Source organism: Octopus bimaculoides, chromosome 2 (genome assembly GCF_046866305.1).
Source record: "Octopus bimaculoides isolate indiv1 chromosome 2, ASM4686630v1, whole genome shotgun sequence".
In the NCBI taxonomy this organism is placed as follows: domain Eukaryota; kingdom Metazoa; phylum Mollusca; class Cephalopoda; order Octopoda; family Octopodidae; genus Octopus; species Octopus bimaculoides.
The window spans coordinates 189,056,549-189,081,838 of NC_142929.1; the positions used below are offsets into that span (position 1 = coordinate 189,056,549).

Sequence of the window (25,290 nt, forward strand, 5' to 3'; positions counted from 1 at the left end):
TGTTTGTACCGCCACCATTGCTTGACAACTAATGTTGCTGTGTTTACATTCCTGTAACTTAGCGGTTTGGTAAAAGACACTGACAGAATGAGTACTACGATTACAAAGAATAAATCCTGTGGTTGATTTCTTCGACCAATGGCGGTACTTCAGCATGGCTGCAGTCACATGACTGAAGCAAGTAAAACAATAAAAATCTATGCCATTTTAATCTCGAGCAAGGCCAGGTATCTCTGCTAGTAATATTATCATTATTATTATTATCATCATCATCATCATCATCATCATCATCATCATCATCATCATCATCATCATCATCACCACCATCACCATCACCATCATCATCATCATCATCATCATCATCATCATCATCATCATCATCTGTGGTAGTATCAGAAGTTGACATTCTCTTTTCTCCTCTTACAGTCTTTTAATGCTTGGAAAGAAAGCAAGGACAAAATTTTGAAAGAGAAATGGAAAAGTAAACAAGAAAATGAACGTTTGAAAATGCAGAAAGTGAATAAGGAGAAATCCAAGAAAGAGGAAAAGAATACAGAAGCCTTTCTTATTTGGTTAGTTGGTGTTTTCCTTCATTTGTTTATTTCTCTGTTAGCATTCAAATATACATTATTTACATTTGACGGATATTTGTCCTCATCTTGTTTGTTGTTAACACAATGTTTCAGCTGATATACCCTCCAGCCTTCGTCAGGTGTCTTGGGGAATATTCCCAAACCTGGGTTCTCATTCCTAAGGTATTTTTCGATATTATTATTATTATTATTATTATTCAGGTCACTGCCTGGAATCGAATTCGGAATCTTGGGGTTAGTAGCCCACGCTCTTAACCACTATGCCATATGCCCAAGACACCTGATGAAGACTGGGGGGTATATCAGCTGAAACGTTGTGTTAACAACAAACAAGATGAGGACAAATATCCATCAAATGTAAATAATGTAAATAATTCCTCATCTCTTAAATATAGAACTGCATTCAAATATGTTTATTACCTCTGCCTTCGCTAAGGTGGAGGTATTGTTTTCAGTCTTGTGTGTTTGTCTGTGGACAAGATATCTCAAGAACTGCTGGAGGGATTCAGATGAAACTTTCAGGGATATTTGGCCTTGTGGCAGAGGATGAGAAAGTCAGGAAGTACCAACCATGGGAAGTGAATTGCATCTACAGAGCCTCAGAAACGAGTGTGGTACTGATTGTAATCAGTTCATTTGGGACCATCTCAAAGAGAGCAATATTCTGGTGTCAAAAGCTGAAAATACCAAACTTCTTGGGAAGTATTCAGTTGGCAGCAATACTTAGAACAAATTAAGTACCAGTTTCATACTGGGGATCGATCTAATTGACTGCCACCCCCACCCCCACAAAAAAATTTCGAACTTTGTACCTAGAGTAAAAAAGAATACTTAGAACAACATGTGTTGAGAAAAGTGTTGCATCTGTAAGCTGTGGGATGGAGCTGAGATGTGACAAATAAATCAGGAAAAGTTAAGCGAATAAATAAATTTTTAAAAAAATGATGATGATGATGATGATGTCTTTTATTTGCCACCAGGGCAATGGATGAGGGAGATGTGAGAATTTACATGCAATGAAATGATATAAACATCCCTTTATTTAAAGTAGAAAGTTTGCATTATATACAATAAAACATAGAAAGAAGATATGCATAATATCCTCCAGATAAAAAAAAAAAAAAAATTAAGATTATTTGATCCTCCTGATAGAGGAGGACCTCTAGGGACCATTGTAGAACACCACTATCCAAGACCTTGAACACCAAGGGCAAGTGTCCTCTCCAATTTCTTTTCTCTAAGCAGTTTAACTTGCCTTGTCAGTCCAGTGTTCAATGATACCATATGACAGCATTGACCTGCCTCTCCAGGTGACCAGCCCACTGACTTGTCAGTGTTAATTGTGGCCCTTGTAACCAACTTGTATTCCTTTAGAATGATGCCAACCATCTCCACTATGATGGTGATGTCATCCACATTCACCGACACACAGCCTTCTTGTATCCCTGTTTGAAAAGGATGCCCCTCAGCTGTTACAGCTTTCACAGCAGTGGCTTGAGAGCCAGCATATACAGAAGAAGTGACAGCAGACAGCAACCCTGATGAACCAAGCATGGGATGTGAAATGGTTCTGATAGATGGCTGTTTACTTTGACCACTGAACATGTGCTGCTATGCATTGCAGCTGTTCAACCTCTGAAACTCCAAAATATCTGTTGTTACAGAGTTTTTACAACCAGACGGCCATCTTACCTGTTTCTAAGCAAGATAGTATTTTCCCCATGGCCGGACATGTTTATCACAGAAGACTGGAAATGTATGTCGCTTGTATGACGTGATGGTCATTTACAACCATCATGTGATGTCAAGACAAGGAGACACACAAACACAAACACACAGAGTGTAGTTCCGTTAAGGTAAGATCAACAGGAAAAAAGTACTCCATCCAGTGTAAGATAAATATCAGTCAATGTACACAAGTATAAAGATACGAGTTACAAATAGTTTCTTGCTATTAAGACACACGGTCATGCAGATTTATATAACATCACTTGTATCTCCAAGCAATCTTCAGGATCGCATATATTTATGTGTATGTATTGAAATTATACAAATGGAAATTGTAGTTGTGGCCGATACCAGTGCTGCCTGACAAGTTCCCATGCCTGTAGCATGCAATAAGCACCATTCATGTGTGGGTCATTGCCAGTGCTGCCTGACTGGCTCCTCGTACTGGTGGCACGTAAAAAGCACCATCCGAATGTTGTCAATGCCAGCTCCCTCGCCCTGACTGGCTCCTGTGCCAGTGGCATGTAAAAAGCACCCACTACACTCTTGAAGTGGTTGGCATTAGGAAGGGCGTCCAGCTGTAGAAACATTGCCAGATCAGATTGGAGACTGGTGCAGCCTCCTGGCTCTCCAGCCCTCAGTCAAACCGTTCAATCCATACCAGCATGGAAAATGGATGTTAAACGACGATGATGTATATATGACAGGTTTCTTTCAGTTTCCATCTACCAATTCCTCCGACAAAGCTTCGATTTGCCCCAAGTCTTTAGGGAAAGACACCTGCTCAATGGAGGCTGAACATGAAACCAAACAGTTGGGAAGGAAGCTTTTTAGAAATTGAGAGTCTTGTGCCTGTAATTTCCAGAAATGGGCATCTATCATTCATTCAGTTTGTTCTTTTTTTTTTACAGGAAAAAGAAAAAGGAAAATATTCTTCATGAGGCAAAGTTGAACCAAAAACAAAAGCTGGAAATGACACTGAAAGAAAAAGAGACTATCAAGTTGGAGAAAGAAATGTTGAGCTATGCAAGTTATAAGCAGTGGTTGATACGAAAGGTAATATTTGAGTCACAAAGTGGCCATAGATCCCATTGTCACCTGACTGCAAGTGCTGGTGGCACATAAAAAGCACCATCTGAGTGTGGCTGATGCCAGTACCACCTGATTGGCCCTCATGCCAGTGGTACGTAAAAAGCACCCACTACACTCTCAGAGTGATTGGCTTTAGGAAGGCATCCAGCTGTAGAAACATTGCTGGATCAGATTGGAGACTGGTGCAGCCTACTGGCTCACCAGTCACCAGTTAAACCATCCAACCCATGCCAGCATGGAAAGCAGACATAAATAATCAGGTTTTCTTTTTTTCTTTTTTTTTCCTTTTTCCTTGCCTCAGTCCTTAGACTGTGGCCATGCTAGGGCACCACCTTGAAACATTTTTAGTTACACAAATAAACTCCAGTACTGGTTTTTTAAGCCTAGTACTTATTCTATTGATCTCTTTTACTGAGGTGCTAAGTCATGGGGAGGTAAACAAACTAACACCAGTTGTCAATCAGCGGTAGGGGACAAACTAAGATATGACAGGCTTCTTTCAGTTTCCATCTACCAAATCCACCCAGATGGCTTTCGTTGGCCTGAGGTTGTATTAGAAGTCACTTGTGCAAGGTACCAAGCAATGGGATTGAACCTGGTACTATATGGTTGGGAAGCAAACGTCTTACCACACAGCCATGTGGCTGATGTCCTTTCTGCAGACTGGTATTTAAAGTTGGGGACATGGAACGTAGGAATAGTGACAAGGAGGAGAGATTACAGGAAGTGGTAGGGACACAGAGCAGAAAATGAGTGGACATATATGAAGTATACATGCGGTCAGTTTGAAAAAGAAAGCAGTGAACTTAGGCTTTGATTTGCTTACAATTTGACCGGCTCTGAGTGTTTTCTGAAACTTTTGAAACACTTGTCTTCATAAACGACAAAGGGGACGGTAAGGGACAATAAATGCATTGGTACAGTAGTTTTAGTTTTTGTCCCCTATTTATTATAGACACACTTTAATTTATACTTATTCAGTCAGATACAAATATACACTATTAATATCCAGCACAAGTCCACATATTCAAACAAAAGAAGAGTCTACATATTTAACCGTTTCATTACTAACCCGGCTGAAACCAGCTCTGGCTCTTGTTTTCATAAGTTTTGAATTAAAATCTTCCAGCAAACCTTATGAGAGTGCCATATCTCAACATTATCTTTCAGTTAAATTCTATAGTTGTCTATATTTTGGTCAAAAGAGTTGTCCTAGAAGATGTAAAACTCATATTTCTGGCTATGCTGTTTTATGTAACTGATTGGTCTCCAGGGTGGTGCACCACTGCTATGATTTTGTTGTCATCCACTTGTTGCTAATAGCTAACAGGCAGATTAAAATTTAGCATTCCATTAATTTTTCAAGAATTTCTCATTTAGATAATAAACAAATGTTTCTTAAAGATAATACAGTCATTAAACAGTGGAAGATATATATATATCAACTGTGGATTAGAGGTACAGGGAAGGAAGGCACAATGGTATGATGCTTTCTCTCCACATAATTGACAATGTAGCATAAGCGTTTTGTTGTAAGTTTGTGCTCGCAGACTTTGATATTTTGGACTTATGCTCCTTTAGCTCCCTATCCTACAACACTCAAGTCCCCCATCTGCAATATGGCTGTACTAAAACACGGAGCAATTTTTTCATACATTTAAAATAAACATATTGTATATCCTGATAAACATGGTACTTTTTATTCAATATTCAAATCATTAAATGTTTTCTCTGAAATAACAACAGTATATTATTATATTTAATATTGTCATATATTTCACCCTTCTCCTATGATCTATTTCTGCATTTGTGTCATCATAACTTAATTACTTGCTAATAAGAATCTCTAAGTCCAAAGGTGAGAAGAAACAGATAATATCATCATCATCATCGTCGTCGTCGTTTCACATCTGCTTTCCATGCTGGCATGGGTTTGACTGAGGACTGGCAAGCCAGTAGGCTGTACCAGACTCCGATCTGATCTGGCAAGGTTTCTACAGCTGAATGCCTTTTCTAACACCAACCACTCCGAGTGTTTAACATGTTGCTTGTGTATGAAGCATGACATTACATAGTAGAGACATGGGTATTGGATGTGTGAAAGCTGGGAAGATATTAATCAACCATTTTCTGCTGAATGTGTAATGTTAATGTGTATAGAGTGCCTTAGTATAGATGAACAGGAGTAGAAAAGAAATCTTTGCAAGGAAGATAACTGCATTAATGTGTAGAAAAGATGGGTAAAGCAATGCTAGATCTAAATGGCAGAGGAAGACTTTGGATGATACGGGCAGAAGTTGGGAAAGCTGTTCTCAGGATGTTGCACCTTATAAATGAAATGACAAAGCAAGTTTCAGTTTTTTTAATATACCTGTTCTCAATTAACATTAATTTACTTTCTTATTCTCCTCTATTACAATGGTATCTTATTTCTTTATTGCCCACAAGGGGCTAAACATCAACCCCAGTGCGTAACTGGTACTTAATTTATCGACCCCGAAAGGATGAAAGGCAAAGTCGACCATGGTGGAATTTGAACTCAGAACATAAAGACAGACGAAATACCACTAAGCATTTCGCTCGGCGTGCTAACGGTTCTGCCAGCTCACTGCCTTATTACAATGGTATATATTACATGGTATCTGCTTCTGGGAACCAACAGACAATGTAACCCACTTCAAAGGAAATCTGGTGATTAGTTGTGACAATTATGTTGACCATATTTATCATTTTCTCATTTTATTATATACAGAATTATTTCTATTCTTATCTTATCTTTGTCTTTTGTTGGAAAAGCAGGAAGAAAATGAGAAAGAAGAGACATTAAAGAAACAACAGCAAAACTTGAATTACTTTGAACCCAAATTAGCTTGGAGACCTCCCAGTCGAACTATGAAATGGACTTAGGAATACAAGATATATTTAAGGTTTGAATCTATATTTTCTTGCATTTAGTTGTTGTGTTGCAAAAATGTTAAATTACTTTGTTATTTAACAGTTTGTTATGTAAGGGACGACCATGCGAACTCAAAAAAGAGCAATGGTGACGAATGGAAAAACAGAGGACTCCTTTTATTTAAACGCGTCACACGGTCGAACACAAAATAATATATCAATGATGATATACATAATATGTTATGCTACGATAACATAGATGACCAGTAATTAAAGACCACAACCGTATTAGATGAATAGCAGATATTTATTATGGCGTTAAAGATGTATGTCTATGTGTGAGTGTGAATGCGACATATAATAACATAATCAAAGACAGGCCGTCGTACAAAGAAATGTATGTATGTGAGTGATACATGTATGCGTATGTGAAATATTACAGCAGAGAAAGAGTCAGTAACACGTGAGCATTATACCAGTTCTTGTGTACACAATAGTATGAGTCTGTATGTGAAGTGAGTTGGCTGTGTGTGGCAGAGCTGATCACTAGTTGTGATGTTGTGGCATCGATGCCGGGCCGTGATTCTTGTTATACAGATGTTCGTCGCTGGCTGAGATCTCTTGTCTGTTTATTATTGTGGTGAAGCTAAGTCACCTAACAGAATCGAAGAGAGAGATGTGCCGCGGAGGTTTGGTTTGGTGTCCATAGTAAGTCGTGTTGACGCTGGTGGTGATTGAGGCTGCTTGGTAGTAGTCGTAGAATCGTGTTGCTGATGTGGCGACGGCGGTGGTCATCGTTGGCTGGACGAAGCGGTTGAAGTGGTCGCTGGCTGATTGTTGCTGCTGCTGTCGTGTGGTACACGGAACAGTCTCAAAGAGAAACTGGACCGAGACGAATTTGTTGGGTATGAGTTGATCTATTTATAGCAAATTATCGGCTCAAAGACGGTAGCAGAAAAACACTATCACGTGACCTTACTAAGGGCTGTGATTGGTCAGTTTGCGTTCTGGCGGGAAAGGTTCGAAGAATTTGCCGCTTCAAATAATAATCAGTCACGTGATGACAAGGCTGGTGTTTTCCCCTACGTTCGCGTTTGTTTATATTTAAATGAGAAGAATGGCGATAGCAGTTTTGTATCTAATGGCGATAGGTAGTTTCACTACAGTTACCACATTTCTGTCGAAATACACAGCCTTTATTTCAATTAATTTTGAAAATAATGAAACATGTAATAAAACACAACTGTTATTATAATGGAATTATGAAATTTTGAACAATGGTTTTTAGATCATTGTAATCCTTTTGTTACCATATTTTCATTGAAATACACTATAGAGAAATTCACCCGACTGTAGGAGTAAAGCCTTAGCGTTTCTGTTGAGTACTGGTAACAATGGCAGGCTGGATAAAATAAAATCATCATCATCGTCATTTAATGTCTGTTTTCCATGCAGGCAAGCCAGAAGGCTGCACCAGGCTCCAATCTGATCTGGCAAAGTTTCTACAGCTGGATGCCCTTCTTGATGCCAACCACTCTGAGTGTAGTAGGTGCTTTTATGTACCACCGGCACGAGGGCCAATCAGGTGGTTTTAGCAACGACCATGCTCAAAAGGTGTTTTTTACATGCCACCTGCATGGGAGCCAGTCCGGTGGCACTGACAATGACCATGCTTGAATGTTGTTTTACTTGTGCCAGTAAGGCGACGCTGGCAACGATCATGTTCAAATGGTGGTTTTTATGTGCCACGGGCACGGGAGCCAGTCAGCGGCTTTGGCAACGGTCATGCTCGGATGGTGCTATAAGTAATTTTTCATTGATATACATTGATGTATAGCTGCAAGCATGGCTGTGTGGTTAGTTGCACCTTGGAACATTGGCTTATGTTCTATTCTATAACTGCAGGTTGGATAATATTTTGTGAGTGAAATTGGGGTACAGCAACAGGAATTTTGCTCTGTGTGTGTGTATACATATGATATAATGGCTATCCACTTGTGACTAAAGAAGACCATCACTGACCATTGCTCATGCAAAATGTCAGCAATGCCTGTGCATGAGGTTAACTTCACCTACAGCTTCCATGCTCACTGCAATGTCCAATTACTTGACCAGGTGTCAGAAAGTAGCTTTGCCAGTAATTGCACAATCTAAAATTTTAGGTCCAATAAGGCTTGCACATCACCTCTCCACCCTACTGACATGATTCAGAGATAAGCCAGAGCAAGATATCCAGTGCCAATATTGGTCAGAAGCTCAGGAATATGGGAGCACCATGATCTCTCACAAGGAAAAGATTTCCCTCCAAAATGTTCAATGCCATTCCCTGAATATATATTTGTATATGTGAATGATTTTGTATTTTCTGCTTATGGTAAATGTGTTTGCTAACTGTAAACAAAACAACCACCTCGCTATTAAAGAAAGGGGATGTTGTGTGCTTGCTGTCAATCACAAAAGTATGTCCAGCCTTCTTGACATCTTGTGCTTGCTGTCAATCACAAAAGTATGTCCAGCCTTCTTGACATCTTGACTGATATTTGTCAACAAAAAAAAAAAAAAAAGGCTCACATGTCCTAGACGTTTGCTTTTGATACACAAAGGGATTATTTACCTTGCATGGAGACAAGTGATGGTCAGTGACAAGAAAGCCATCTGGCCATTGAAAACTTGCCTTAATGAATTCTATTTGACCATACAAGCATGGAAAAGTGCATCTTAAAACAATTATATTGGGTCATCTCATAAATTATGCGGTTTTTTCAGTTGCATGATCTAAGGGGATAAACAACCTGCATCAACTTGCTATAAAAGCAGCAGGTAGTAATTTTACCGTGTGCTTATTCTTAGTGCAAGTTTTGAAGAGTGCAGTTCGATTTTAAGTTATTTTTTCAAAGCTATAATGGAAATGACAAAGGAGCATATTCGGCATATTTTGCTTTATGAGTTCAATAAAGGCAACAACGCAACAGAAAGTGCGAGGAATATTAGTGCAGTATATGGGTATTGGACAATAAGTCTAAGTGAATTTCAACGGTGGTTCTAGAAATTCTGAGCTGGAAACTACAGCCTAGAAGGAAAGCCTCATCCTGGAAGATCTGTAGAGCTTGACGAGGATGTCCTGCAAACCCTGGTGGAACAAAATCCCATTGTAACTGTTTATGTACAACTGTCTTCCAAATCTCACAAGACATTGGCCAACATGAAGCTATGGTAGATGCCACTCTTTGGGGTTGAACTGGAATCCCAGGGTTTATAGGTGAATTTCTTAACCACAGCTATGACAGTGTCAGGTGGATTTAAACATTTAAAAAAAATTTTACAGTATTCAAACCAACCAATTCACGTGCAAATATTTTACCCATGTTGTATTGAAAATGACCAGATTAGGTCTCTCACACCTACCCTACAATGTTATTCTAAAATAATAGCATCTTTTAAATCTGAAAAAAAGTAAAGTATGATAAATTGAAAACATTTGCTGAAAGGTTAATGACCAAGTAAAAAGAATTCAAAGACAAAGTGAGAATCAAGTCTTCATCCATTTCATAGCAACCCCACTGAACCTCTTTTTGCTTTCAAAGTAATTTAAATTACAATATTCCACTGACATTTTTTGTTAATGTTTGCTTCAAATTAATAATGACAAAGTTTAATAAATTGTCCATTATTTTAAAAATAAATTGAAACAAAGGCAATGTATTTTAACAGAAATTTGGTAAGAAAAGGGTTTAATAATGACAAAGTTGTTTTACTAACACCTTCATAATTTTAAAGACGAATTGAAAGAAAAGTAGTGAGTTTTAACAGAAATATTGTAACAAAAGCAATAACTCTTTTGATACAAACTTCAAACAGCAGATTAACAATGTCAGAGTTATTTTATTAAATTATTCATTATTTCAAAAATTGAAAGAAAGACAGTGTATTCCAACAGAAATTGTTAGGGAATTAATAGCATTTAAACTATATTTTAGACTTTGTGACACAAAATTTTCATTGAATATTAAGATTCAAGTTAATTTTTTTCTGTTTAGTTCAATGAGAATAACTGGACATTCAAGTGAAATGAGAGGGAAGAAGGTAGAGACTAGAGCAGACTCCAGTCTTGTCCTGGACATGACCACCTCTCTAGTGTTGCTGCCATGATGTAATGTTCTGGCTCTTTACCCTCATATTTTAGCTTTCCCTATTCAAGGTTTGTAATCTTGTGGAATTCATGACAATTTCATTAGGGCTGGTGGCCTGAGAAAAGCATACGGTCCATGCTGTGAAGTGGTTGGCATTAGGATGGGCATCCAGCCTTAGAAACCGTGCCAAAGAGACACCAAAGCATAGTACAGTCCTTGGGACCATCAGTTTCTGTCAAACCACCCAATGACATTAAATGCTAAGTACACTCTGTAAAGTGGTTGGTGTTAAGAAGGATATCCAGCGATGGAAACTATGCAGAAAAATGTATGAATGAGATATGGTCCTCTGACTTGGCTAGGAGGGCAACAAACTAAATAAAACCTGATCCAAGATGAAACAACTCATCAAACCCATGCCAGCATAAAAGTGGTATTAATACATGACCATAACACAAAGTTGATGCGTGAATAGGTGCAGGCATGGCTGAGTGGTTAAGGAGCTTGTGTTGCAATCACATGGTTGTTCAGTCCCACTGCATGGCACTTTGGTCATGTGACTCCTACTTTAGCCCCTATGCTGACCCATGCCTTGCGAATGAATTTTGCAGACAGAAACTGCATGGAAGTTCGTCATGTATGTTTTTATCCTCCACCCTCATGTGACAACCAACGTTGGCTTGTGTTGTTGCAGCTTAGCAAAAAGAAACCAATAGAATAAGTCCTAGGCTTAAACCCTTCAAAATAGTGCCCCAGCATGGCCACAGTCCCTTGACTGAAACAAGCAAAAAGAAGTCACAGATAAAACAATAAGACCAAGACAACTGTTTTATGATTAAAAAGTTTCGAATGATACAAAATTGAAATTATTTTCAACAGATTAAAAAAAAAAATAATTAATTTGATGTGCGACATGTATTTGTTTTATTTTACTTTCATGTTGGGAGTGGAGAAACTTAAGATATTTTAATTTGCAAGGTACGCACAGAAGAACAAAAAGAATTTTATAAAAAAAAAAGTAGATGGTTACAATGAATAGAAATGTCTAATTTATGTAACATAAAATGCTCAAAAAAATCAGTATTTCTACTACGAATTAAGTGTTTATTTTTATTAAAAGATATATGAAATTTTAGGTAAAACAAAAGTCTTTATTTTTAAAAGCTATACAAAATACTGTATAACAAACTTAGATTAAAAAATATATATATATATTATATAATGTCTTTCGAAAGAAGAGAAGTAGAAAAATTGGCAAAATGTGTGTTTGGATGTATGTGTTTTGAGTTTAAAAAATAAAAAATTTTATTTTTTGTTTTGCTCTTATTTCATTTTACCTTCTCTTGTTCAACCATTCTTCTGAGGAATATTAATTCTTTATTGGCAGTGAAGAGCTGGTTCGATGTCAGCTTTTTAAGACCGTGATTTGTTTGTTTTTTTAAAGAACAAAGATTATACAGATAACAAAAACAATAAAATAAAAAATTTTTTATAAGAATGATTGGGGGGGACACAAAAAAACAAAAAAGACGGTTTAATTAGTTTCTAGGGAAGAAAAAAAAACAACCCTGCAAACTAATAATAAAGATGATAATTAACTAAAAAGGGAACTGATATAAGATCAGTTTTGTTATTGATTAAACAACAGGACTGACAAATTAACTAACGAACGAAAAACAAGAATCAGAGTTTTTTTTTATTATATATTTTCTTTTGTTTTATTGTAGCAGTAGACTCAATCATTGTGCCTCGGTGGATGAAATTATAAAAGAATGCCATTTCTAGATGAGTGATGAGCCAATGAGGAAAATGTAAAGAGAACCAAACAAGAAAAACATTGGACAGAAATGGAGAAAAAAAAAAAAGCTTTTTTTTTTTTTTTTAAAGACGCATTGTTTTTTTTTTTAGTGCGTCAAACCTGAACCGTTTTTAAAGACAACTGTGGTTAAAAGTTACTCATTCCAGGAGCTGAATGTGATAGTGTGACATGTAAATATAACATGTGGTTATTGGAAATGTAAGAAATAAAAATAGATTTCTGTTTGTTTGCCATGAAAAAGACATTGTAAAAGAATCGTATGACACGTGTATAATTGATATACATACATATATACTCACACAAGGTGTATATTCTTTCATATAACACATTTACACTTCATGTACATATACACATTCACACAAGAAGAGGTATATATTCATGTTACACATACATAAACACAAGTGTATATTCTTTCAAATAGCACAAATAGACACTTATACATGCACGTCACAAGAAAACTTATTTATACTTGATATCCACACATACATACACACTCACCCAATAAAGAGTGTATATCCTTTCATGACACATTTACACTCAACATTCATGCATTTTGCAAACATATACACATTACATCATTCAACAAGAAAAAAATCTCAAATACATTTTGCTTCACATGAAGACATGGAGCGAAGATCAGTGGAAGTCATTAAATATGTTTTCAAATTTGCACTCCTGGTTTGAGGCTTGAACAAGGCAATAAAAATGATGAAAATAAATATGAGATTTGAAAATTAAATTTCATAGATATATTTAAAAAAAAAAAAAAAATGAAATATCTTCAGTCATTTTCTGAAGAAACAAATCTGAATGCTACAATTAGAATCTAATTACTAACTTAATAAGCATTGTGATGATGGCCGCAAATTATATCTTTCAATTATTATACATGATGATGATAAACTTGATCCTATGGAATATAAAATTTCCCCATCCTATTAAATGTAATTAATCATTTATGTAATTTCATCTGATGCTATGTACACAATCATGGAATGATAAATGGAATAATATATTCAGAAATGCCCTTTTCTTTACATAAAAACAACTTATTTACATACACCCGCTAACGTCGAGATCTCGTTACTCTCTTTACTGGAGTCTTTACTTTCTTGACCGGAGTCTTTACTTTCTTGACCGGAGTCTTTACTTTCTTGACCGAAGTCTTTACTCTCTTCACTGGAGTCTTTACTTTCTTGACTGGAGTCTTTACTTTCTTGACTGGAGTCTTTGCTTTTTTCACTGGAGTCTTTACTTTCTTCACTGGAGTCTTTACTTTCTTCACTGGAGTCTTTACTTTTTTAGACTCGGCTCCTTTTTTCACAGGACTCTTAACAGTTGCTCTTCGTGTGGTCCGAGTTTTAACAGGAGAGACAGATTCCTTTTCGGCTGTCCCACGAACTCGTGTCAACACTTGACTCTTGTTTACTTCTTCTTTAGTTTTCTTACTGACTTGTCGACTCTGCCTGGTTGGTTTCTTATTTTCCTTTGCCTTGGTTTCAAGTTCTTCTAAATCATTTTGATTCTCAGCTGCTTTTTCTTGTACCTCGGCAGGAGCTGGTTTAAAAAAGGGAGTAAAATAAACAAACAGTAAACAGAATAATATTCAAATCAATCAATCATCATCATCATTTAACATCCGTTTTCCATGCTGGCATGGGTCAGATGGTTTGATAGGAGCTGGCAAGCTTGCCAAGCTATAATTGTTTGTTTTGGTGCAGTTTCTACAACTAGATACCCTTCCTAATGCTAACCACTTTATAGAGTGTACTGGGTGCTCTTTTATGGGGCACCAGTGCTTTTAATGTGGGGCATTTACAGAACCGAAAGTTTTTTTGTTTTTTTTTTATTCCTGCCGATAACATTTAGAACTGTAACCATTCGCAGCTGATAAGTCATCAATAGAAATTTAAAAGAAAGGTGCAGTTGTGTGGTTAAGAAGCTTGCTTACCAACCTTGTGGTCTCAGGTTCAGTCCCACTGCATAGTGCTCTGGTCAAGTGTCTTCTGTTATAGCCCTGAGCCCATCAAAAACAAGCAAATGGATTTGGTGGAAGGAAACTGAAAGAAGTTTGTTGTATATGTGTGTGTGTGTGTACACATACCCTTGTTTGATATTATGTGATGATTGTATATGAGCATCACTGTTATACAAGCGATGTTGTTCATTTCCAGTCCTTCCATGAAAAACATCTCTAGCTCTGGGAAAATATTACCTTACTTGGAAACAGGTGGAGGTTTGGTGATAGGGAGGGCATTTGGCCATTGGAAAGCTGGTGCAACAAATTCTGCCCGACCCATGCAAGCATGGAAAAGTGGATGTTAAATGATGATATATACCCACATGGTTCATACACATACACACACTCTTTCCTCAACATGCTGTGAGACAACAACCATATAGATCAGTGTCTAGTCAAAGAAATTACAGTTACATACCAGTTTCTTTTGTGTTCTTAGATGTCGTCTTCTGAACAACTCTGTAAGTAAAAAAGATAATAATAATAATTATTATGAAATCTTATTTCAGGAAGAAAAAAAAAAACGTTTTAGAAGCCATGCCTAGATACATTTTCTCACGTACACACATATATATATAAAAATAAGAAGGGTAGAAAATTTAGAGGAATATGCTACCGGTGGCCAGCATATGTAATTAAAGTCAATAGACAACATATTTTTCATATAAATTAGCTTACGTTTTTATACACAGAAGAGGTGACCTTTAACAGGACACCTTACATGCTGGAAATGGCAGTTAAAGTCCAAACCACGAATAAGGGTAATTTCAAAAGGAATGAAAAATAAAATCATTTCAACAGTTACCCTTATACATTCTACGTAAGTTTGTTTCCACAGTGATTGCTTCAAACAAGCATACTGAAAAAAATAAAAGTCTAACGGTTTTGCTTCCTAAGAAAGACTATGGATAGACCCCATCTCCTCAGAAAAATTGTTAATAAAATCATTTTAAAAGATTTTACTTCATTCCGATGTAAAATCGTCTTTGCTGTCGCTATCGCCGCTTTCAGTTTCTTCAGAATCACTGCTTTCGGTTTCAGACAGAAATATCCTATTCATTCTCATACACCACGTGCTTTTGTATCTCATTCATTCTTTTTCAATATCTCCATATTTTCCGTTGAAAAACCTTTAAATTCGGAATCACCGCTTGATAGCATGAAACTCCTATCCATTTTCAAAGTTGAAAAAAAAATCGACGCCAAAAAGAAATGTGGAAAAAAATCTCCCAAAATTCACTGAGTTCAGATATCACATCAAGCAATGTCAGATACTATAACTCAACTATTTACAAAGTGAAATCATGTATTCTCACAAATGTACTAACGAAATTTGTGCTTAAATTCAGATTTAAATAACAATGGGCCCTCTCGGCTGGCTATGGCCAGGTTGGTCTTATGAACCAAAAACTTTTTCAGCTGGCTCCGGCCAGGTTTGTATCAAAAGGGTTAATCTCATTGTTTGTTTACATCTGATGTCTTGGAGTGATTTAATAGCACTGCTAACAAAAAAGAACACAGTATTGCTTTATAAAGACATTTAATATGATGGTTGCATAACAAAATACCGCATCCCTGCAAGTCATTAATTCTAAGGTTCTTAGACTTCAGTCCTAGCTTCATTGCTTAATGTCCATCTTCCATGCATGCATGCATGGGTAGGACGGTTGACAGGAGCTGGCCTGGTAGAAAATCTACCCAAGGCTACTGTGTCTGTTTTGGCAGGGGTTTTACGGCTGGATGCCCTTCCTAACACCAACCACTCCGCAAAATGGACTCAGTGCTTTTTACAGCTGGATGCCCTTCCAGGTGCCAACCACGTTAGTGTGGACAGGATGCTTTTAACGTGGCACCAGCATTGGCAGGGTAACCAAGTAATTCACAAGACAAGGAATTATGAGAGGGGAAGGAGGCATTTGAGGAGGGGAACTTGTGTCAGAGGATGAAAAGTTAGAGTGTGACAAAGAGACAAAAGCAGGTGTCTTGCCACAACAGAGGGGGGGGGGGGCATTAGAGGAGGTGATCCAGCATTCTTAAAATTTCTTCCCTGTCTCTAGTCCACCTATATGAACAAGGTCATTGGCATAGGGGAGCTCCTAAGGGCTGCCAATCTTAAATTTCTTTGTTGTGGCTCGAAGGACTATGACAAACATGAGTGGGGCTGAGAACTAAGATTGAATTAAACACTGATAATTCCAGAAGAGAAAGAAAATTAAAAACAAATTTTAAGAAAAAAACCCTACTTAGTCTGTCTGGTTTTCTGAGTTCTGGTAACTTTAGGAGAAACAGTAGGATTATCAGTAGCAGCTCTTTTTCTTGTAGTTCTTCTGGAAAAGAAAATTAATCCAACTTTAAAATTTTGCTTACATGTTTATAATCAACACTTCATACAATTTCCTCCATGAACAATTTAAGCCTTTTAATAGCAACTCACCAGACACTGCCCCTAGTTTTATGATATAAACTACATGTTCCAACCCTTTAATATTATCATTCTGTCAAATGTAATGCTTCTTTATTCACATTGTTTTTAATTAATCATGCATTATCTTGTAACCTTGAGATTTCAACGATGTGGTTGTTTATTTTTAGAATGACATCAGAGGGTAGGTGTGAGAAGTCCAATCTGGCTGGTTTAAACACAAAATGTGAAATATTTGGGCTGGATGTCTAGTTTAAATGCTAAAGGGTTAAAGTAATTTAAATTAAAACCTACCATCAAAATTAATTGGAAAAAACATATAAGCAGGGCAATTTGAGAGAAATAAGCTAAGGAAAAGATTTTGTTCCATGTAAAATCTTGCAATTTAGTGACCTTTTCAGAAAAACCTTGTGTGATTCAATTAACCCTTAGAACCCCAAATGTTGGTCTACCAGCACTCCATGTGTCTTCATTTTTCACCATTTTGTACCCTTGTGTTATGAAACAAGCATGTCTTTCAGCATATATTCTAAAATCAAAAATTTTTCACTGGGAGCTTAGGGTGGTGCATTTAATTCCTGTGGGTGGTTAGGGTTCAAAGGGTTAATCTCTATATAAAAGTAGCTGGTGTAAATGTCTGTTGGTCAATTCCACCAATTACAGATAACATTGTATAGAGAGGGGAGCGAGAGAGAGAGCAAAAGAGAGATACAAAGAGTTGCAGAGGGAGGTCTAGTGGTAGGCAATGAGTAAAGAGAGCTTACACACACGCACACACAGAGTGAGAGAGAAAGTAGAAAAGTTACAAAACAAGGTGGAGGGAGTAAAGGGAGAGGTGAGAGGTAAAGGAGGAGAGAAAGGAGATAGACGGAGCAGGGGTGGCAGTCGATCATAAATACTGTTCAAAGGTAGTGAGACGAAAGAACTGAATGCAGAGGAGAAGCAAAGGTTGAGAGGGACGAGGCCAGTATGTGCCAATGGACGTGGAATAGCTGTGCAGACAAGAGGAAGTGGAAATGTGCGGATAGAAAAGTTGATGTGGCATGCAAGAGAGGAGACTATGATGGTTTGGACGAACGGTGAATACGTGCCGAGACATAGAGATCTCAGAGAGAAAAAGAACTGAATGCAGAGGAGAAGCAAAGGTTGAGAGGGACGAGGCCAGTATGCGCCAATGGACGTGGAATAGCTGTGCAGACAAGAGGAAGTGGAAATGTGCGGATAGAAAAGTTGATGTGGCATGCAAGAGAGGAGACTATGATGGTTTGGACGAACGGTGAATACGTGCCGAGACATAGAGAAGATCTCAGAGAGAAAAAGAACTGAATGGAAAGCATTCTACTCCATCAAAGATATGCTGAAAAGAGAGCTGGATAGGACCACTTGCGCCAACCTCTTTAACGGCACAGTTTTACCCGCAATTTTGCACAGAAGCAAAACCTGGGCCACAACAAAGAGAGGACCAGAGGTTGGTAACTGCTCAAAGAGCTATGAAAAGATTGATGCTGGGAGGGTTGCTGAAAGAACACATCTGAAGTGAAACGATCAGAGAGAAATCTGGCATGCGAGAGATCACCGAATACAGAAGGCAGAGGTTCAAATGGGCCAAACACCACTTGGTAAACTGACAATTGGCAGAATCATGCAGTTGTCGAGTGGTCTCTGGGCAGATGGAAGGCCTCCAAAACTGTGGGTTGACGAAATAAAATAAGCATTTGGAGCTACGAGGGCAAAATGCAGAGAGGAATGGACAGTGTGCTGTGACCAGTAGTGTCGAAGCAATGCCTAACAGTCTGGTCGGTCAAAGTCAGTTTAGTTTACTTTAAAACAGAAAGTTTGTATTACAGAACCAGGGGAAGTCTTGTGTGGATTGGCATGAAAGGATTAAAGAGATAACATAACCGAAAGTTAGTTTCTGGGAATTCTCCAAGCTAACAGATATGTAACAAAATGTGCATCTATAACACCCTCACCTAAGTTTAAAGTTGAAAGGTGAGCATTCTATGCAGGAAAATAGAAAAACAAGAAATAATTACAGTTTTGGTGACTCTTCCGAAATGGTGTCAACATTTTCAGATATCTTCTCCAATGCTTTCTTAACTGGTTTTGGTGATGGTGAAGCCTAAACAAAATAATTGTAATAAATATATTTTCAGTCTACAACATTGACAAAAGTAATGGAAGTCATAAGCTAATGAAATAAAATTCTTGAAAATATTTTTTTCCTATGGCAGTGCAAGTTGGCATTGCTGAAGTTGGAATTTGCTGAGGTAGATTTTTATTTGGCGTGATGCTTCTCCTGTCACCCAACACTCACCTGTTTTCAAGCAAGGTAACACTTCTCCTTGCTTGGCCAGACGCGTTTCCATGAAAGACTGGAAACGAACAGCATCACTTGTATGATGAGGATGCTTGCATACAACCCTCACATGATGTCAAGACAAGGTTGTATACATACAACAGGCTTCTTTCAATTTCCATCCCAACAAATCCACTCACAGGGCATTAGGTGACCTGGGGTGATAATAGAAGATGCTTGCCCAATGTGCCATGCAGTGGAGCTGAACCCAAAACCACATGATTGGGAAGCAAGCTTTTCAACCACACACCCATCCCTGCACCAACAATAAGGATTATATGTGTATTTAATTGGGCAAGTTTACATGCCAAATCAGACTGGAGCCTGGTGCAGCCTTCCAGTGTGCCAGCCCAGTCAAACTGTCCAACCGACACCAGCATGGACAACAGACATTAAATGATGATAATGAGGATTTAGCAATAGATGCAAAGAACTGGAAATATTTTTGCTTAACACTTCACATGCTGGTGCCACATGAAAAGCACCCAGTACACTCTGTAAAGTGGATGACCTTAGGAAGGGCATCCAGCTGTAGAAACCATTCCGAAACAGACAATGGAAGCTAGTGCAGCTCTTGGCCAACTGTCCAACCCATGCCAGCATGGGAAACAGACGTTAAATGATGATGACTTCAATAGTGCTAAAATAAACAGTTACTCACCACAAGTCTTTTCTTGCTAGGGGTTTCTAGATTGTCCTCTGCAACATTTGATTTGGAAGCACCTCTTTTGCTAGCTCTTTTCTTTGTAGTATCAACTGTAGTCGTCCTTGTAACTTTTGGTAAATCACTGTCTTCTATTGAAACTTTATCTGATGTAGTTTTAGTCGATCTTGTCTTTCGTGATCTCACAGCAACAGGACTACATTCTTCACTGTTATCCAGGTTGATTGTTTTTTCTTGAATTACTTTCAAAGGCGTTGGTTTTTCTTTCTCTTTTGAAGAAGTTTTTCCTTTGGTAATGGATGTAAACTTCTTGTTGGCTCTAGTTTGTCTTAATGCTTTTACTGGAGAATCAGCACGATTTGAACCACTGGCAACTTCAGGGATTTCCTTCTCAGCCTCTGCTTGTTTTGGAGTCTCTGCTAATACTGGTTCTGAAACAGTTAAGCCCTTTTTGGCAGTTTGCTTCCCTGTAGCATTCCTTGTACTCCTGGTAGGCTTTGCTAATTCAGTTTTCGTAGTAGACTTACTACTAGCTGCATTCCGGGATGATCGTGTCTTTCCAGAGGTGGTCACTTCAGGTGAGCCTAAGTTTGCACTATCAATGACTTCAGGATCTTCTTTCTTAGAAATCTGTGGAGTAGGTTTCTTGGAAGTTACTCTGGTTGCACGAGTGGTCCTCTTGGGTGTAACTTTGGCAGCAGGGCTAGCCTTCTTTGGTGACACCTTAGCAAGACGACTGGACTTCTTGGAGATCACTTTAACAGCAGGGCTGGCCTTCTTGGGAGTCACCTTAGCAGCAGGGCTGGCCTTCTTGGGAGTCACCTTGGCAGCAGGGCTGGCCTTCTTGGGAGTCACTTTAGCAGCAGGGCTGGCCTTCTTGGGAGTCACTTTAGCAGCAGGGCTGGCCTTCTTGGGAGTCACTTTAGCAGCAGGGCTGGACTTCTTGGGGGTCACCTTGGCAGCAGGGCTGGCCTTCTTGGGAGTCACTTTAGCAGCAGGGCTGGCCTTCTTGGGAGTCACTTTAGCAGCAGGGCTGGCCTTCTTGGGAGTCACTTTAGCAGCAGGGCTGGCCTTCTTGGGAGTCACCTTGGCAAGACGAGTGGACTTTTTGATCACTTTGGCTGTAAGACTGGACTTAGGAGTTACCTTAACAGCAGGGCTGGCTTTCTTAGGAGTCATCCTAGCAGCTGGGCTAGTTTTCTTGGGAGTCATCTTAGCAGGACTGCCCTTTTGGGAAGTCTTGGGGGATTTTTGTGTGGGAGTTTTAAGCATTTCTTTTACACCATCTAATATAGCAGATGTTCGGCGGGCTGGAGTTTTTACCAACTTCCTAACTCCTCTCAAATCTTCAGATTTACGGCCCTTGGGAGTTTTAAGCATTTCCTTAATGCCAACCAATTTAGCAGATGTTCGGCGGGCTGGAGTTTTTAATAATTCCCTAACCCCTCTCAGATCTTCAGATTTACGGCCTTTGGGAGTTTTAAGCATCTCCTTCATGCCAACCAATTTAGCAGATGTTCGGCGGGCTGGAGTTTTTACCAGTTTCCTAACCCCTCTCAGATCTTCAGATTTACGGCCCCTGGGAGTTTTAAGCATCTCCTTCATGCCAACAAATTTAACAGATGTTCGGCGGGCTGGAGTTTTTAATAATTTCCTAACTCCCCTCAGATCTTCAGACTTACGGCGTTTGAGAGTTTTAAGCGTTTCTTTAATGCCAACCAATTTTTCTAAAAGGGGATTATAGTTTGCCCGTGAATCCCCAGATACTGAAGATTTCAAAGGTGAGACAAACATATGTGAAGGTGCAGCTGGACTGTCTGGGATGGAATCGTACAAATCACTCTCATCAAATTTTTCAATCAAAGGTGAAGCCAGTTTTTTAGTCTGAAAGTAAAAAGATATCAAATGAATAAATAAATAATTATTAGCAACGGAAGCACTATTAATACCAAAAGGTAAACATGACAACATAAGTGCCTCGTTAGAATACTGGAAACTGTGCCATTAGCCTTGAGAGATCCTCTCTTATAGGTGCTTAGTGAATAAAAAGCAAACACATAAATTATCGCAGACGAAATTCGTCTGTCACTGGCAGCAGAATTCCCGTATTACATGATTTGGGTCTGCTGGACCCAACTAGATATAAGTTTCTTCAAAATGTCTATTGAAAAACCACACTCTTTTCGTTTTAACCACATATCAATCCTTTCACCAACAATGGGGATTATGAGTGTATTCAATAGAGCAAGTTTAAAATGTAATGCTACATTTTGAAAATAAGAATTTAGTAAAATAACTACTAATATTAAAACTCTTTAATTGCAAAATTAAATTTCTTGGTTATTACATTAATGATGCAAAATATCTCCCAGTCGTGTTGCCTCAATGTACTTGACATATCTCAAGGAAAAATTGTTTCAAACAGAACATGGATTGGTTTTTAAAACTGCTTTCCAAAGTTAAGGGTAAAGATATTTTGAGCAGCTATATTGGATTTCTGCAGTACAAAGGTTAAGCTGACGTTTGGAACATACAATGTTGATGGAAGATATTAATTTACATCACTTTGGGAAACATAACATGAAATTTTGATAGAAGGCTTTTAATTTAGTTGATTTTAAAACAAGAAGTTTATCTAGCAGACTACAAGCTGGACTTAGGTGAAGAGAATTCTCAAAGTAAGATGAAAACTGGACATCATTATAATCTTCATCATTTAAATGTCCTGATGAGTTCAAAGACTGCATCGAGCTCCAGTTTCTACTTTGGAATGGTTTCTGCAACTGCAAGCCCATCCTAATGCCAACCATTTTACAGCATATACTGATCGCTTTTTTCATGGCACCAGCACTAGTGAGGTTACCATGCAGCCTACAAGATAAAGACTCCCATATTTCGAGGGTCCATCCTGACACCTCACCACTGTTATTCTTTATCTCTTTCCAGTTCTTAGCAGATCTCTCCCCACTCTCTCTCTCCTATAATGTGAATAGCAGTCTGGCTCCATCTCAACTAGAAACCAGTTATCTTCTGGCCCTTTCTCTTTCACTTTAATCCCTCATCCCATGATATAAAATCACCTTCTTCTCTACCATAGACCCACCCAGTCAAAGGGGACCTTAGTCTTGCAAGACTCCATGGTGACCTCACTAGTGCTGGTGCCATGGAAACAAACACCCAGTACACACTGTAAAGTGATTGGCATTGGGAAGGAAATCCAGCTGTAGAAACCACGCCAAAGCAGACACTGGAGCAAGATGCAGTCTTTGGACCTGTCAAACCACCAAATTCATGGTCAGCATGCAATGTAGACACTAAATGAGATAAACATTGTCCAAGTGCATAGAAACAGTTGCATGTTTCTATGCACACACACACACACACAAGTGGCTATATGTAGAGAAGTAGATTATTAGTTCCATTTAAATTAAACAGTGAATTCTAAAATTAAAAGAATGCCTTTAATCTAAACGAAAACAAAAGAACCTCCATTATGCCATTGGTTTGGTGAATACCAGACTACTAGAGATATATACAGAAAAAACTATAAAATATTATCTTCACCTTTTTGTAACCATATTTCTGTTGAAATTCAATGTCTTTGTTTCAATTAATTTTAAGAATTGTGGAATAATTTAGGAAATTTTTGTTTGTATTAACCCTTTCATTACCAACCTGGCTGAAACCAGTTCTGGCTCTGTAGTACAAATGTCTTGTTTTCGTAAGTTTTGAATTAAAATCTTCCACTAAACCTTAGTCACAATTTATGTTCCTAACACTAGCTGAATGATAACTAAGTTATTTTACTAAATTCTTTGTTATATTTAAAGTAATTTAAAGAAACACAGAGCATCTCAAAATAAATACAGATAACGAAAGGGTTAAGCTGGTGTTTGGAATATGAATTAACATGAAATTGGTATCAAAACGGTTAAGAGTAAGAGAGATATCAGTTTTAGGTGGTAATTATAAGAGAATACTTAAAAAGGTTATGCAAGAAAATTCATACAAAATAGTTAATTAGAAAATTTCTTGTTAATTTATCTATATATATAGGCGTAGTCGTGTGGTTTTGAAGCATGCTTTCCAACCATGTGGGTTTTAGGCTCAGCCCCACTGCATGGCACCTTGGGCAAGTGGCTTCTACTTTAGCCCTTGGCCAATGTGTATCATTGTACCACCACTTCCGACACCTGTTGATGGTTGATTTAGACATCTGCAACTTGGTTGTTTGGCAAAAGGGACAAATAGAATAAGTAATAGACAAAATAAGTACTAGAGATAATTTGTTTGACCCAAACCCTTCGTGGCAGTGCCCCAGCATGGCTGCAGTCCAATGACTGAAATGAGTAAAATATAAAAGGCATATACTTACTGCGGCTGGAGATTTTGTACTCTTTAACAGTTTCCCAACAAGAATTGTTGACGGGGAATTAATATGACCAGTACTAGGGGCTGAGGCCAAAACTTTTCTGCGAGGAGTCACAGGATAGATTTTCTAGAGTCAAACAATAATAATAATAACGATCAATACTCTGATGACAGCAAAGATGAATAACCAAAGGTTTACTTACATATACAATACTAGACGTTTAATTTGCATACACACACACCAAAACAGGAAGCTGGAAAAGGTTTTTTTAGTATTATTTATTCACCATTACACATGTTTCATTTGCTAATAGGAATTAGTAAAATTTACATCTGGATAATGTGATTATCTGATAAATTTCTAACTGGAATTACAAAACCGTACATGTCAGATAAACATGTAAGAAATTTCCTATTAGCAAATGAAACATGTGTAATGGTGAATAATACCAAAAGTTATTTTTTCAACTTCCTGTCTCCATATATAATAACTCTCTGCAAATAATATTTCCAGAACTTTCAACTCTAATGTGTGCCTCACGTAATTATAACAACTAAAACCTGGATTTTAAAACTGGAATAAGCAAACAATATTATCTTGGCAGGATTTGAACTCCAAACATGAGAGTCAGAAGAAATACTGCATGCTCCTGTGTTGGTAATTATACCTGTCCTAAACAAAATGGCATTACTCTTTGACTCACCCTTGTACCAAGCTATTGTTGATTTGGCTAGCTGGCCCCTCAGTTGGGTTAGATTTGACAGTCTCACCTCCTCCCATGCATTCTCTCCATTTAGCAACCTTTCATAATGGCATTTCCAAGCCTTTTTCTTTGCAGAATCATTAAATGCAAATGAACCATTATCATCATCATCATCGTTTAACGTCCGCTTTCCATGCTAGCATGGGTTGGACGATTTGACTGAGGACTGGTGAAACCGGATGGCAACACCAGGCTCCAGTCTGATTTGGCAGAGTTTCTACAGCTGGATGCCCTTCCTAACGCCAACCACTCAGAGAGTGTAGTGGGTGCTTTTACGTGTCACCCGCACGAAAACGGCCACGCTCGAAATGGTGTCTTTTATGTGCCACCCGCACAAGCCAGTCCAGGGGCACTGGCAACGATCTCGCTCGAAAATCCTACAGGAGCCAGTCAGGCGGTACTGGCAACGGCCACGCTCAAAATGGTGCATCTC

The 25,290-nt window shown here is 38.2% G+C and overlaps 2 protein-coding genes across 8 annotated transcripts in view; one reads left to right on the top strand and one right to left on the bottom strand.

Moving 5' to 3' along the window:
• Positions 1-13,033, top strand: part of LOC106874815 (uncharacterized) — a 29,370-nt gene extending 16,337 nt beyond the window's left edge. For 2 of the 4 annotated variants that reach the window (XM_089348216.1, XM_089348219.1), the window contains 4 exons: positions 427-572; positions 3,233-3,377; positions 6,210-6,340; positions 12,166-12,372. In XM_089348216.1, coding sequence (XP_089204342.1) covers positions 427-572; positions 3,233-3,377; positions 6,210-6,320 — 402 coding nt within the window. In that variant the 3' untranslated portion in view covers positions 6,321-6,340; positions 12,166-12,372. Of the gene's footprint in view, positions 1-426; positions 573-3,232; positions 3,378-6,209; positions 6,341-12,165 lie in introns of all 4 variants that reach the window. The other 2 variants (XM_089348217.1, XM_089348218.1) reach the window with 2 other exon arrangements.
• The window catches only part of LOC128247089 (uncharacterized), a 43,764-nt gene continuing 30,601 nt past the window's right edge, over positions 12,128-25,290 (bottom strand). For 2 of the 4 annotated variants that reach the window (XM_089348215.1, XM_089348213.1), the window contains 7 exons: positions 24,098-24,220; positions 20,512-21,606; positions 19,720-20,445; positions 18,736-18,821; positions 16,521-16,604; positions 14,696-14,736; positions 12,128-13,814 (listed from right to left, as the gene is read on the bottom strand). In XM_089348215.1, coding sequence (XP_089204341.1) covers positions 13,324-13,814; positions 14,696-14,736; positions 16,521-16,604; positions 18,736-18,821; positions 19,720-20,445; positions 20,512-21,606; positions 24,098-24,220 — 2,646 coding nt within the window. In that variant the 3' untranslated portion in view covers positions 12,128-13,323. Of the gene's footprint in view, positions 13,815-14,695; positions 14,737-16,520; positions 16,605-18,735; positions 18,822-19,719; positions 21,607-24,097; positions 24,221-25,290 lie in introns of all 4 variants that reach the window. The other 2 variants (XM_089348214.1, XM_089348212.1) reach the window with 1 other exon arrangement.